At 42.5% G+C, this 13,888-nt stretch overlaps 2 protein-coding genes across 9 annotated transcripts in view; one reads left to right on the forward strand and one right to left on the reverse strand.

Moving 5' to 3' along the window:
• The window catches only part of mtmr4 (myotubularin related protein 4), a 93,106-nt gene extending 86,378 nt beyond the window's left edge, over positions 1-6,728 (forward strand). For 7 of the 8 annotated variants that reach the window (XM_066652313.1, XM_066652331.1, XM_066652306.1 and 4 more), the window contains 4 exons: positions 963-2,274; positions 2,399-2,536; positions 2,752-2,840; positions 4,814-6,728. In XM_066652313.1, coding sequence (XP_066508410.1) covers positions 963-2,274; positions 2,399-2,536; positions 2,752-2,840; positions 4,814-4,991 — 1,717 coding nt within the window. In that variant the 3' untranslated portion in view covers positions 4,992-6,728. The remainder of the gene's footprint in view (positions 1-962; positions 2,275-2,398; positions 2,537-2,751; positions 2,841-4,813) is intronic. The other variant, XM_066652297.1, reaches the window with a different exon arrangement.
• A 5,122-nt stretch (positions 6,729-11,850) lies between these two features.
• Positions 11,851-13,822, reverse strand: LOC136673711 (sphingosine 1-phosphate receptor 2-like). Its single transcript, XM_066649374.1, has 3 exons — positions 13,583-13,822; positions 13,184-13,254; positions 11,851-13,092 (listed from the first exon to the last, which is right to left on the reverse strand). The coding sequence occupies exon 3, from the start codon at positions 13,018-13,020 to the stop codon at positions 12,064-12,066; it is 957 nt and encodes a 318-aa protein (XP_066505471.1). The 5' UTR covers positions 13,021-13,092; positions 13,184-13,254; positions 13,583-13,822; the 3' UTR covers positions 11,851-12,063.
• Between the last annotated feature and the right edge of the window lie 66 nt (positions 13,823-13,888).

Raw genomic sequence — 13,888 nt, forward strand, 5'->3', positions numbered from 1 at the left:
ACAAAGGGCTTGGAGGAATAAGAGAACATATCAAATGTGGTGACAAAAAGAACAGAAATATAAGAGTGAACCAAGTGAAAATTGCCAAAAAAAAGTGTTTCTGCTTTTGGTTTTTTCTTTTGTCCAGTAGTTTATTAGTTAATTTACCTGCTTTAGCTGTTTGAAGAGAGATTATGCAAATTCTGCCCCCTTGTGGACAGTTATTGTGCTACAGTTCAAAAGGTAGCAGAGGTAGTGTATCTTGTTTTAAAAGAAACATCCTCTTATTACTGTATACTGCATTTATACCTTCTCCCACTTCAGCTTTATCTTCATTATCAGTCAATAATCAAACCTGTCAGTGTCAGTTATTTAATTTAGACAGATATAACCTATCCACTGCCTTTTTGATTTATAACCGATGTTCTATTAACCCCTTTTTCAACAAGTAAACAGTTCTGAGTCTTAATTAAATGTCTGTGACCACAGTAGCATTCTCCCCCTGTCTAAACAGCCCTGTTCAGATCGGCCGCTTTCAGCACCTGTTCCTTTAAATGAGACTGAGCCACAGGAGCGAGAAGCAGAAGGACTGGATTTTGCCATTTTCTCTTGGGTCTCTTTCTTCTGTGTTCTTTTTTTTCCGTTTATATTTTATATACTAAGTTTCAATTTGCTTAACCATGTCGTTGCACTCTCACATAAACGTGGGTGCACTGCTGTGATTGGAATGACTCAGACGAGGAGGCAGGGCATTAATAAAATGTCTGTATTCTGAATAAAATACGGCACTAAATCAGAAAAGCTTGTTTGATCCCAATTGAAAGTAAACATGCCTTGAAACAGTGACTTTTTCATATGTTTCCTTTAAGGTGTTTATAACTGAATTAATTAACTGACATTTAAAACATTTTTTTAAACTGCTGTTGAGATTGAAAGGTACCCTAAAACATTAATTTATGGGACAATTTCCTCCTCCTCCACAGGCTTCCTAAGACACGATCCATGGACAACTTGGTGTCCGCCTGTGAAAATGGAGTTCCTCTCACTCGCACCTCTAGCGACCCCAACCTCAACAAGCACTGCCAGGAGGGACGACTGCCTCTGGAGCCCATGACAGGTCCAGGAGGAGCTTCTACAGATGGCCCAGAGGATACCTCAGGCACAGGGCTAAGTAATGAGGAACAGGAAGTGGAGACGTGCGAGGAATCTCCACCCTCATCATCTCCTGAGCCTAACGACGGCTGCATGGACGTGAAGGAGGAACCTTGTTTGACCCAGCCTTTACCTTCCGTATTAAATACAGAAACACCAGGCCAAGGTCCTCCAGTTCCTGTTGTACACCAAGCCCCGCCTCAAATCACCGATCCTCCCCTCCCCCCTTTCCCCAAGGAAGCAGATGCTAGGACTGCTGATGCCATTTCTTCACAAGCTTCTGCTGCAGATCCACTTAGTGCTCAGGTGTGTAATGGCACCGAGATGCAGGAGGGAGCCATTGAGACACATAGCTTCCCCTCACCTAGTGCGGTTGAGCTTTTGACCATCAAACAACTCCATTCTCTCGCACCGCTGGAGGACTCTACAGAGACTCTGACAGAGCAGCCTGAGCTGCAGCCGACTCCCAAAGCACCTGTGGACAAAGCCCAGGTAACAGCTGATGAAAAGAGGACTCAAAACGGTAAAACCGCTGAGCTCATCCCAATCAAGGCCACAGCACGTCCTCCTGACTACACAAGAGCAGCACGGCGTTTGATTTCCCAAAGCCAGCTGACGGACCTCTCGCTGCTTGGCTCTCACTGGGAGAGCATGCAGGGCCTTGTCCAGTCAGCTTGTGGAGGAAACTTCCAGCAGGGAAGCTTTCAGGGCCGCCGTCTGGCTAACAAGCTCCTTCGAGCCCAGGGAGTGAGCGCCAGTAACAGTCAGTGTTGTCCTCCTCCTCGGTCTCCTGGCAGTCCGGTCCAGTCTGGCTGGCTCTCTGCTGTTAAAAACACCAGCTATGCCGCGCTCTATTCTTCATCTTCACCGTCAGCCTTTGGACCCTCCTTCCGCCAGATCCTCCCGGCCACTCCCTCTTTGGGAGGATCCCCTGGGCCACTTCAGGCTCCTGCATACCTGGATGATGACGGGCTGCCGGTGGCAGTGGATGTGGTCCAGCAGCGTCTGCGCCAGATCGAGGCCAGTTATAAGCAGGAGGTGGAGGTTCTGCGGCGGCAGGTCAAACAGCTGCAGATGAAGCTGGAGAGCAAGCAGTACTGCTCCCCTCCGTCCGAGCCTGACGTAGACTACGAGGATGATATAGTGAGTGCGACCTTTCGCTAAAAGCACCGTAATAAGTATTTTAAATGTATAGATCACATTATAATCCGAGTCTCTGATCTGTTTTGTGTTCATCATTGACGTGTCCTTTGGCTGCCCTTCACAGACGTGTCTGCGAGAGTCTGATGACAGCGATAAGGAGGACTCTCTGTCTGACCACAGCGAGGACCGCCTCAGCGAGGGCAGTTGGGACCGTGTGGAGAGGAAGGATACCGAGGTCAGCCTCCCTCATAGCTTGCTGCAGGTTTCTACCTTTCTGCTTCTTGCATGGCACTGATCTGAGACCAGCTTTCTTACCCTAACCCTACTCTAAATAATCGAGAGAACATCTGTAACCGACCTCAGATCAGCAGCAAAATTCTCCTTCAGCGCATTTCCAAAAGCATCTCCTCTGTGACTTCACTTTGTCAGAGCTGACCATGGATTTTGAAGGCCATTTTTTCTTTGTCTCTCCTGCAGGTGACCAGGTGGGTTCCTGACCACATGGCCTCACACTGCTTTAACTGTGACTGTGAGTTCTGGATTGCCAAGAGACGCCATCACTGCAGGTAAGAGCTGCTTACATTATGTAAAGGTTTATATGTAAAGTTTTTGGAATATTCAGTTGATTTGTGTTCTTTTAAAGGACATCTTTACACAATTCAATAATATATAAGTTGTACATATAAGTTTTAAAGCATATTTGTGTAACGTATAATTCAATCCCCTGTTCTCTTGTTATTTTATTGTAACTTACGTTTAATTTACACCCTCCTCCTAGCGCCCCCCACATTGGGAACCATTTTGACAATTGTCATGGTACCACTTTAAAATAAGACTACACTTGTAAAGGTTTAGAAATGGCTTAAAAATCTGTTTAATACATGGTTATTAATTAGAGCGTAAACACCTTAAATGTCATTAATAATCATTTGTAACAAAGAGATAAAGGGGGAAACAGTGACCTCTTGCGTCTTGGGCTGGCCCCAAATATTCAGATATTAGTTCATTGGGTAGGAATTCGGTTTATAATTTTGAGATTCAGATATTCGTTTTCTTGTGTGTATGTATTCAGCCTTGTCAACGTAAAAGTCTTGAACAAAGCCTAAAACAGCCTAATACCCTACAGCAACCTACGAAGAACGAAGCATAGCAAAGCTTTACTCCTCAAATTAGAACTCCTCCACATGGCTCTGGTTTATTCATGTACACTGTGTGCCCTTAGTGGTACAGTGTATGCACGAGTTAGCAAACAACTCGGTGAGCAGAGCCGTGCTGGGAGCCGCAGTGCAGCCTTAATTTTAAAGCGGACACTGAGCGCTGATTTTTCTGAACAGTAGGGCTGGCCCAAAGTAATTGTTCACTGGGCAGGTATTCGGTTTCTAATTCTGAGAATCAGATATTCAGTTTTATCGATGAATGTGATTATTGATGAAGCCAGCGCTCCACCACATTCAGGCTCTCCAGCAGTAATAACAGTACTCTCTCCACTCCACCCATAAACGCTTTGTCAAATGAAGCCTAAAACTCAGTCATATAAAACAGCCTAACATGCTAAAACAGTACACTCACAACAAAGCGTTTTGTCAGCTTTGCACCTGAAATTAGAGCACCTCCACTCAAACTGGTTAAATTTTGTGTACTCTGTGTGCTTTGTTAGCGAGCTAGTTAGCAGGTTAGCAAGAGAGAGGGATATTAAAACAGGATTTTGTTAGCAGGTCGGAAGCAGATTTTGTTAGCGACAACTATATACAACGGTATATATCCCGGCTGAAGCTCCGAAGCCCTAAAAATGGTATTCGGGACAGCCCTCCTTTCATGTAATATTTTAAGTGTCAGAGAACTTACTGAAAATGTCTAGGTCAAGAATAACCTGAGACTACTGTAGAATGTGAATTTAGTCATTGTCTTTATGAAACTGCACCACATTATCATCAGGGTCTAAAAAGACATTAATTGATTAATTAATTGATTAAACTTGGTTGGTAAATAGCTAAAATTCTTAACAAATATGTGCTGAGGCTGACGGGTTTAATGTCGACGGATGGAGGTAAGTATCCAGAGACCAGAGATTTAACCGTGTAGATGGATGTGGGTTCACTATTTGGCAAACAGCCGGTCACTGTTGCGTCTACGTTTAATGTATTTACAACCTAATGAATAACATTAATAAACAGATTGTAAACCATTTATTAGTCTTTGCAAGTGTAGTCTTATTCTAAAGTGGTACCATCGTTTTTAATACTACGCATCAATAGCCCTAAAATTAGATGTTTGAATTACAATTATACGTTCCACAGAAATTAATTAAAATTAATAATTTACTTTGGTCTGTTGTTGTTAATAGACTAAATGCGTAAGTATAGCTAACATTTACAGTCAGAAATCCAGATTGGGATTATGTCCTTGTTCCTGACCAAATATTCACCATCAAAGGAAACTTCAAAACTATTAATGCATTCAAAGAGAAAAACATTTTCATAAAATAACCCTGTAATAACACACTGACTCTCTCTCTCTCTCTCTCTCTCTCTCTCTATAGGAACTGTGGGAACGTATTCTGTAAAGACTGCTGCCACTTAAAGTTGCCCATTCCTGATCAGCAGCTGTACGACCCGGTGCTGGTGTGTAACACCTGCTACGACCTGCTGCTGGAGAGTCGCACTCGGGAGCTCCGCTCTCAGCAGCTGAAGAAGCCCATCGCTACGGCCTCCAGCTGAGTGTTACGTCACATCACGCACATCCACCCTCACTGCGGGCTGAGGAACAGCCCTTACAGAGGCCTGAGATTTTGGCAGAGGTGCCCTGCCCCCACTGGTGAGGGAGAGCATGAGGGAGGACTCATGGGGTCAATATGAGCTGAAAGCTCTGGACGAAAGGGGCAAAGACTAGATGGACAGACAGACAGAGAGAGGGACAGATGATAAGAGGCCAGCAGAGAGAGAGAGAGAAGTGTGTGGGAGTGATAGACGGGGTTTTAATCACAAGGAGGTGAACTGTATAATCTCTGGAGAGAATCAACTACCTGCCAGCGTCCTGCTGGCTAACAGCAACAGTCCACAAGGGGGCAGTATAGCTCAACAGAAAAAGCCCTTGGTTTAACAACGAGAGGGGATTTTCACCTCTATAACAGCTCACTTTTAACCCCACAGAGAGCGGTCACACAGATCAGCCTTTTTTGAGCTTATATTCACACACAAATGTATGGAAAAAACACACACAACACACACACACACCTCAAAGGACAATCTCTGGACTGCCCTAGAAGATGGTGACTTGAAAGTTCGTACTCCTCCTGCCCGAGGCTGTTTAAAGAAGAAAGACAGAAAGAAATAAAGAAAGAAATCGCTGCTGCTACAGTATTTAAAAGATTTTAATTTTGTATTCTTACTTTTGTGCACTATAAGCTGTTGTAAATTTGGAGGGAAATTAAGACCAAACCCAAGCAAAAGGGAGAAAAAACTGCGGTTTGTTTACTCGCTGTGGTCTGTGCTGGTGGGCTGTGCCTGTGCTAAGCTTGAATGTAGTGTTTTGTTTTATTTTTCTGTTTGTGTGAGAGTTACTGAACACACACGTTGCCATTTGGCGCTGATCTGAGGCCAGTGTAGACTGTGCTAATGGTTAAAGCTTTGGTTAGCTGGAGCTTGTCTCAGATCAGCGTTCTGTGAGAGAGAGAGAGGTTATCATCACTGTCTACATGCATCTGGTGGGTCGCGTGCTTGTCCCTTTCCGCTCTATGTTTTCAAGAGGAAAAAAAATTAAAGTTATGCACCACATTTTTCTGGACACTAAGTGAAACTGTAGCAATGTTATACTCTTTCTCTGAATCAAGGAATGACTCAAATATAAAGTAACAAAACCAGAGCCACTGCATCAGTTGGACATGGGGGTAACGTTTTGTTTTGTGTGTCTCTCAGTCTGGACATTTCACAATAGCATTATATATGCAAAACCTGGTGGTTGTTTTGCTTTTTTTTCCATTTTTGTATCAGAAATGGTTTGTTGAGGTTGCTGTATGTGAAATTGTTTTAATGGTTGTTCCTTGGGAAAAAAACATAGTGCCATTTATTGTTTCTTTTTTTATGATGATTTTTCTTTTTTTTTTTTTTTTTTTTTTTTTTTTTGCCTTCTTTCTCATAGAATTCACCGATTTACTCATCAGTAACTCATCTAACATGTTCAAAGGTACATTAGTTAGCTAATGAATATTTTCTGAGGTTCTGGTCTAGTTCGTTTTGCAATGTCTCATGGCTTAGGTCTTATTTTCAAATGGCAAACTGATGAAGGAACCTTTTTTTTAATTATTATTTAGAAAGTTTAAAAAATGAATTCAGAAATGTAATATATAGTTATCTGTACCAGTGGCTAAAACCTGTCACTTAGTGATTAATTGTTGTAAAGAATTGCACTGTTCCAGTCAAATCCCATGGGTTAAATAAACAAATATGTCTATGAGAACAGCACAGTGATGTTGGATTTGTTTTTGTGTTTTTAAAAGTTTTAAGTCATTTACAAGATCCGGAAATCTGAGTGTTACTCTTCCTCAACGTACAACGGAGTGTGAAGACCGCTGAGAGGAGAGAGAATAAAAAATCAGAATAAGATTCAGAAATTAGTCTATAATTCCACAATTCAAGTCAGAACAATTCTGAGAATAAAGTCTGAATAATTGGAGAAACACTGGATTATGAGATGAATCTAAAAATGTAGATAGCCGTTACATACTGAGTCTCTTCGCCAGTTTAGAGGGAACTGTGGAAGGAGCAGTCAAGTGAGTCGAGCCAGTGAACGTATATTCATTCATTTATCGTACGCTTTCATTCACAACAGATGACAACTAAACACTGCAATCACTGACTACTGTCTTCAGAAACGTACCACCTACTTCACAGGCCTCATTTTCACTCCAAATGGTCGTCTCTCTCTCATTACACTTTCATTATATTCTGACTTTATTCTTGGAATTATTCCAACTTTATTCCTGAAATTCCTCTGCCTTCTAATTCTGAATTTATTCTCTGAGTAAAACAAAAAGAGATGTGGATGAAACCTGATTATATTCCATTAAGGTTTGATTGGATGGTTAAAAGCCTGCTTTTCAAAAGTGTTTGACTCATTTTCCTAAAACAATACTTTCACTTGTTGCTCAATAAATAAATGATTGAAATGTGCCTCTTCAACGAATAGACATTGATTGTCGTTGTTGATGACAGATTTAGTACATTCTTTTACAGTATAAACCTGCTATAGACTAATACATTTAGACTAATACAATTTTGCCCTGTGAAGGACTGGCGCCCCCTCCAGGGTGTGTTCCTGCCTTGCGCCCAATGATTCCAGGTAGGCTCTGGACCCACCGCGAGGGTTATAGACAATGAATGAATGAATTTTGGCCTCTCCGACATGTTGTTGTGCCACGTCCCCAGTGAAACCAGGCTCCAGACACAACACAACTCAACAGGAGGAGGCAGACGATGCAGGATGAATGAATGAATGAATGCATTTCAACACACTGCTGCATATTGGTACACGGCTTTTGGATCAGGATTTATGTCAGGTGTTATGAAAAGTGTGTGTAGGTATGAATAACAATCTCCAGTGAAGTGTTACACTCTGTTTTCTATAAATGAATGTGCACTAAAGTCTTCGTGTGAGATGAGGGACCTCTGGCGTTTATTTTCCCGGGCCGTCTACCGGTCCAGCCTAGAAGAGGATGTCTGACTGACTCCTAATGTTGAAACTGTTAGTTCAGCCGTACTTCACAGAGAGAACTTAAGGTGGCACTCAGCAGGACGACTCGGAACTCTGCAACATTTACACACGTATTATACCTCACAGAGAGAGGAGGACGGCTGAACTGGTCTTATTTCACGTGAGTGTGTGTCTGTGTGGAGGGGAGACATTTTGTGTTTACAGTGTGTTTATAAAACTCCACATAGCTGCACACAGCCTCCTCTAACTTCACGTGTTTTACTTTAACCTTGTAATTCTTAAAATCAACAAAATGTTCTTGACCTCCTTCATTCTTTGGTGGTAGATCCTTAAGTATTTATTTTTAAATGAAATGAACAAGAGAAACCCTGATGGCAGTGGTATATATTATAAACAAAACTTTCTGCTCATTTTTCAGTTCTGCATTCAGTTCCTGTACAACACAGTCACAGAATAAAAACCACATGTAAATAAAGACATTGATGTTTCTCCAGACCTTCCAACGACACAGAGATGTATTTTTGGGTTTTACTTGTTTTTGAAACGTCAGAAACACCTCTGTGACATTGGCTATACGGCTAATGACAGTCCGGCAGAACTGGGCTTGCCTAGTTTCCCTTTGCTCTGGCTTTTTAAGGCACACAAGCATATTAGTGAGAAGTGCCAATGTTGGAGGATTAGCTCCTGATCAGAAATTCCACTCCCACTCGTCTCACTCATGTTGAATTTTTAAAATCTACAATCTTTGGTCGACGTGTTGTTGCTTCTCCTTTCACTACGGACTTAACGTGTCCCAGCTTTAAGCTTTTAATGGTCTTGAAAATGCCAGCAGACGGTGAAGAGTGCTTTATTTAGGAATTATTCTCTTTGGTTATTGCAGGGGAAATGTGACATGTTCCACAGATTTTGGAGCCTCTCTGACCAACGACAGGTGATGACCAACTTCACACAGTGTCTGGATATTTGCTCCAAAATGTCATGGTGTGAACACCATTACCATGCACCATGGCTTCGAATGATGCAAGCATTTCCTCTTAGTGTGGGATTATTGCCAGAAAACCTTTATTATACAGTCCACTACAGCTGCTGCTCTTCCTGTGGCACACAGTCATCATGACTCCAGTTCTCATCCGCATCCATTCTTCTCTTAAACCCCTGTGAACTCAACTCTGATCATCTGAGTAAAGCATTAAAATATTACTTCCCTGTGACTTAGATTTAACTCTACACCTATGCCATCATTAAGAATGAGCTGAGAATGTTTTATTTTATATTTATTGCTTCACCCATGGTCTGCTCTGTGAGGATTTGATGGTATTCAGAAGTTGGCTTGAGTTGTGACTGATGTACAGGAAGTAAAATGTATTACATCTCTCTATAGACACATTTGCAAGACGTAAGTATTAATGTATGTGTTCACAAATGTGTATTGACCCTGTTTATGTCATTGGTCAGTGGTACGCTCTGGAAGGGCTGAATGATTTGGGGAAAATATCTGATTGTGATTTTCCTCATTAATATCGCAATTCCTATTTAAATGGTATTTAATTCCTCTGTAGAGACCTGCTCTAATGTTACTGCTGTTTTGAAGTGTCACTCAATGTGCTGTTTCTGGAATTTCCACGGGTTTTTCACAGTGTGGCTGGAAAACATTAAAGCAACCTGGCGACGCTGTTAGCGGAAGGCGTCTGGTAGTGAGATTAGTGCTGGACTGATACACAGAGTGGTCACTGCACGCGATTGGGAAGGAATATATTTCACCTTTTTTTTTTTGGCCTTTTGTTTCACTGCAGCTTCCTGACCTCAGAGCTGCTGGACGTCTAAGATTACAGTCTGCACTTGAGATCTATTGTTTGCTCTTGCTTTGCTCTGCAAAAGATTAAAGCTCAAAGGAAGATGGATGAATGAATAACCCATAAGATATATGGAATATGGATGAAAGGATATGGTTTTTTGTTGTTTAATGACGTTTGTTAATGACCTGCCTGTTTGTACTGGCCATCAAAGGTATTACTGCAAGTGGCACAAAGTCAATTTCCAGGTGGGTTTACAGTAGTGTGTTCACAAAAAGGCCTCCGGATATTGGAGTATCGCTTTCAAGTCCAAATAAACTCTTGAGTGCCACTGTAACTACAGTGAGAACAAAGGTCAGGCTGTTTGAAAAGGCCTTACAAGAGGTTGCTGTGGATTCAGTGGATTTGGTTCTCTTTCCAGTTCATATAGGAACACTGCAGCAATCAGGCTTTGTCCCACATTATTTATGTATTTCTGCCTGTTATACACACCATAAACAGTTGAAAAAATATTTCTAGCATCACTTGTACAATTTTAGCCATCAAAAGCATGATCATTTTTTTCCTTCTAGTTGAGGTGTGCCTGAGTTTTTTTAACATGTTTGGTTCCGGTATAGGTAGTATTGATTTATTTCTGCAGTTTCAAATTATTTAATGTGGAGTCCACTCCATATTCGGGAGAGCACTAACTGCTGACCCTGATGACTGTGTTAACTTGTAGAAAGTGAGTACAACATGCCTTCTTTAAAACAGAATCTCCTTCATGCAAATTTTACCCTGTCCCTGACCGTGGTGCTGAACTCCAAATGCCTTGTTTTTCAGTAGACAGCAGAAACAGGAGAGTGAGCAGTAACTAGTCACATTTACTCAGGTATGTGGGCTTAAGAGTTGATGGGTTTGGGCTTTATTTTAAATTACACCTAGACTTCTATTCATTCCAGTTTTACTATTCACAGGGTGTGAAAGTCCTGTTTATAAAAACATCAGATATTCTGACTTACCATGAAAGACTACAGTTGTGGGGAACTGCAGTTCTCTCTGGTTTGTTTACATTCAGAAGCCCTTTGTCTTTTAACGTAGAATGGTATGTTTATATTTTATAATATTTCTATGTGGCTGAAGTTTAACTTTTCTGTACGTTTTTATCCATTGTTTGAATTACAACAGAAACTCATTTCTAACTCGGGATGTTTAGTTTTGTAAAACTTTCTGTAAAGCAGTTAGCTATCTCCGGAGTTTGGTGACATTTCCACACTAAGTGGTCTGAAACAGCAAAAATAAGTCAACATTAACCAACTATGGAGCAGAAATAGAGCAATATCCTATTCTTGGTTCATGCTTTTCATAGTTTGATGAACTCAGCATCGTGTGAAAAACTCCTGATGCCTCTGTAATGTGCGGAGAGAGAGAAAGCTTGCATTCCAGACAAAGACACTTAGCTTTTGTTAGCCATTTTCTGACACTGATGCTTTGTAAGCACATTAGACCAGTTTCGAGCACAAACGGACTGGAGAGCAGCAAATGGTGAGGAAACATTCTCAGAATTTTATAAAAATATGTTTTTTGATTACAGTCGGGAATGTTGCCTTTAAATCCACTTTATTAAACGTCATCATCTTTCTGTGTGGTTCAATCTGTCAGTGAGAATGATTTGCCTACAATTCTCACTTTATATAATCAGTCATGTATTCAACAAGAGGAACCAATAAATAAATAGTGGCAAAAACAAAATGTGTATTTCCTTTTTACGTTTTTACAGCTGAAAAACAAGCATCGAAACTATTCATCAGTTGCGCTTCAAAACAAAACTCTCAGCATCCATGAAGTCAGTGGCACGCCACGAATAAAAGTGAAAAAAGATGCATTATTGTTTTGGTGATTAATTCAGGAATAGAAAATAGAATATGGTTCATTGAACACATTGAAACTGAATTCAGTTTTCCTTCCGTCTCTGCTTAGTTTGATGTGATGCCATGCAATGAATAGCAATTAATTAATCATCACCACCCAGCTCCAGAGTCCGGGGGTTGTTGGTTCAATCCTCGGGTCACTGTCTCAGAATAGCTTGGTGTGTTCTCTCTGTGTCTGTGTAGGTTTCCTCCCACAGTCCCAAAATCACAGGTTAGTAGGTGGCCATAGGTGTGAATGTGTGATTGACTGGAAAGTCAAAAGCAAAGTAGGTCAAATATATCTACATACTGTATATAGATGCTTAGCCTTTTGTTTTAAATGGTTGCTGTCTTTTCAAGTATCCTGTTAAGAGCCTATTGTTATCCACAAACTGCTTCTAAAACAGGCGCTGCTCTGTTACAGTGCTGACACACACATTGACCCGGTTGATCTTCCTCCTCCTCCAGCAGCTCCACCGGGCCAGACGCCACATGTCCAGGCAGTTGAACGCGTAGACGATGGGGTTCGCGATGGAGTTCAGCACGAGGAAGGCATACGCAATGTTCTTGTATATTATCGCACTGGTCTTGAGTTTCTCAGGGCACGAGGTGTGAGACGCATCCCAGAGCACGCCAGCCAGAAACGGTGTGTAGGCCACCAGCGCCATGCCCCAGATGACCCAGGCCGTCCTGGTCACTCGCGCCTCAGTCTGTGCATTTCTGGCGCTGCTGGACTTCAGCTCCCTCAGTTTGATGATCACAGTTATGTAGGTCACAGAGAGAACTGCAAAGATGATGACGGTGTTGGGAACCACCACAAAGAGCAGGTAGTTGATGCACAGTGGGCCGTAGAGCGTCGACGCCTCTCCACTGTATGAGCAGTTCCAGCCCAGGAGCGGCAAGCTGCCCACAGCCACAGCCAATATCCAGCACAGTCCCAGGACCTTCAGGATGTGACATTTGAGCTGAACACGTCGCTTGCAGACGCCGCGCACTGCCAGAAGGCGCTCCACACCGATAGCCAGGACTCCGTAGGAGCCCGAGAGGACCCCTGTGGTAAGCAGGGAGTAGACAACCAACGGTACATCAGTGGCCACCACGGAGTTTATGGGTTTCAGAACTGTCTGAATGCTAACGTACACGGATGTAGAGCTGGTGAGAGCATCAGAAAGTGCCAGGCTGCAGAGCAGCACAGCAAAAGGTCCACGAAAGGGGCGTGAACGCATCAGCACCAGGGTCACCGCTACCCCATTCAGCAGCAGAGACAGCAGGCTGGCGCCACTCACCAGCTCATCCAGCACCACGATCGAGCCCAGCTTCTTCGAGCTGCTGTTCCAATGCAGCACACAGTCCATAGCTGCACGGAGAGAAGGAGAGAGGGAGACTGGGAGAAAGCAGAATGAAGCCCGGAGTATGGGGTCTTGGTGCTGTAACAAAAAACAAACAGAACCGAAAAACGCCACTCTGTCACATGCTTACACCAAATATTTAACTGCGATAAGAAAGATGACTGCATACCGGAGTTGTCTGCACCAGGAAACACTCATATGCCTTAAATGGATGAGTACACCTGCGCCATCTGCACAAACCTTCACATCGATGTATTAAATGAGCATATAATAGTCAGAGTCCTTATGTGAGAAATGTAAATAAACCTAGGCTTTATTGGATTTTAACAAAGTTTATTAACAAAGATTTCTTCAGAGTTACAATATACTGTACATTAACCTAGATTTTAGTAAACATTAACAAAGTGCTAATTCAATTTAAAATACACATTTTAGAGGCAGATCTATAGCACAACATTATCAGAGTGAAAATGTGCACTTTTATTTTGTGGATCTGGAGACCATCAACATCTTCCTAAGTCTGAAAAATAATGGATAAAATGAGTTCTGATTTTGTGCTGCATCTCACCTGGAGTGCTGACACCTCCGGGTGACTGTCTGTGAGGAGTGTGGTGTGTTCTCCCTGTGTCCGTGTGGGTTTCCTCCTGGTGACTGTGAGGAGTGTGGTGTGTTCTCCCTGTGTCCGTGCGGGTTTCCTCCTGGTGACTGTCTGTGAGGAGTGTGGTGTGTTCTCCCTGTGTCCGTGTGGGTTTCCTCCTGGTGACTGTCTGTGTGGAGTGTTGTGTGTTCTCCCTGTGTCCGTGTGGGTTTCCTCCGGGTGACTGTCTTTGAGGAGTGTTGTGTGTTCTCCCTGTGTCCATGTGGGTTTCCTCCG

The sequence above is a fragment of the Hoplias malabaricus genome, chromosome 2 (assembly GCF_029633855.1).
Source record: "Hoplias malabaricus isolate fHopMal1 chromosome 2, fHopMal1.hap1, whole genome shotgun sequence".
In the NCBI taxonomy this organism is placed as follows: domain Eukaryota; kingdom Metazoa; phylum Chordata; class Actinopteri; order Characiformes; family Erythrinidae; genus Hoplias; species Hoplias malabaricus.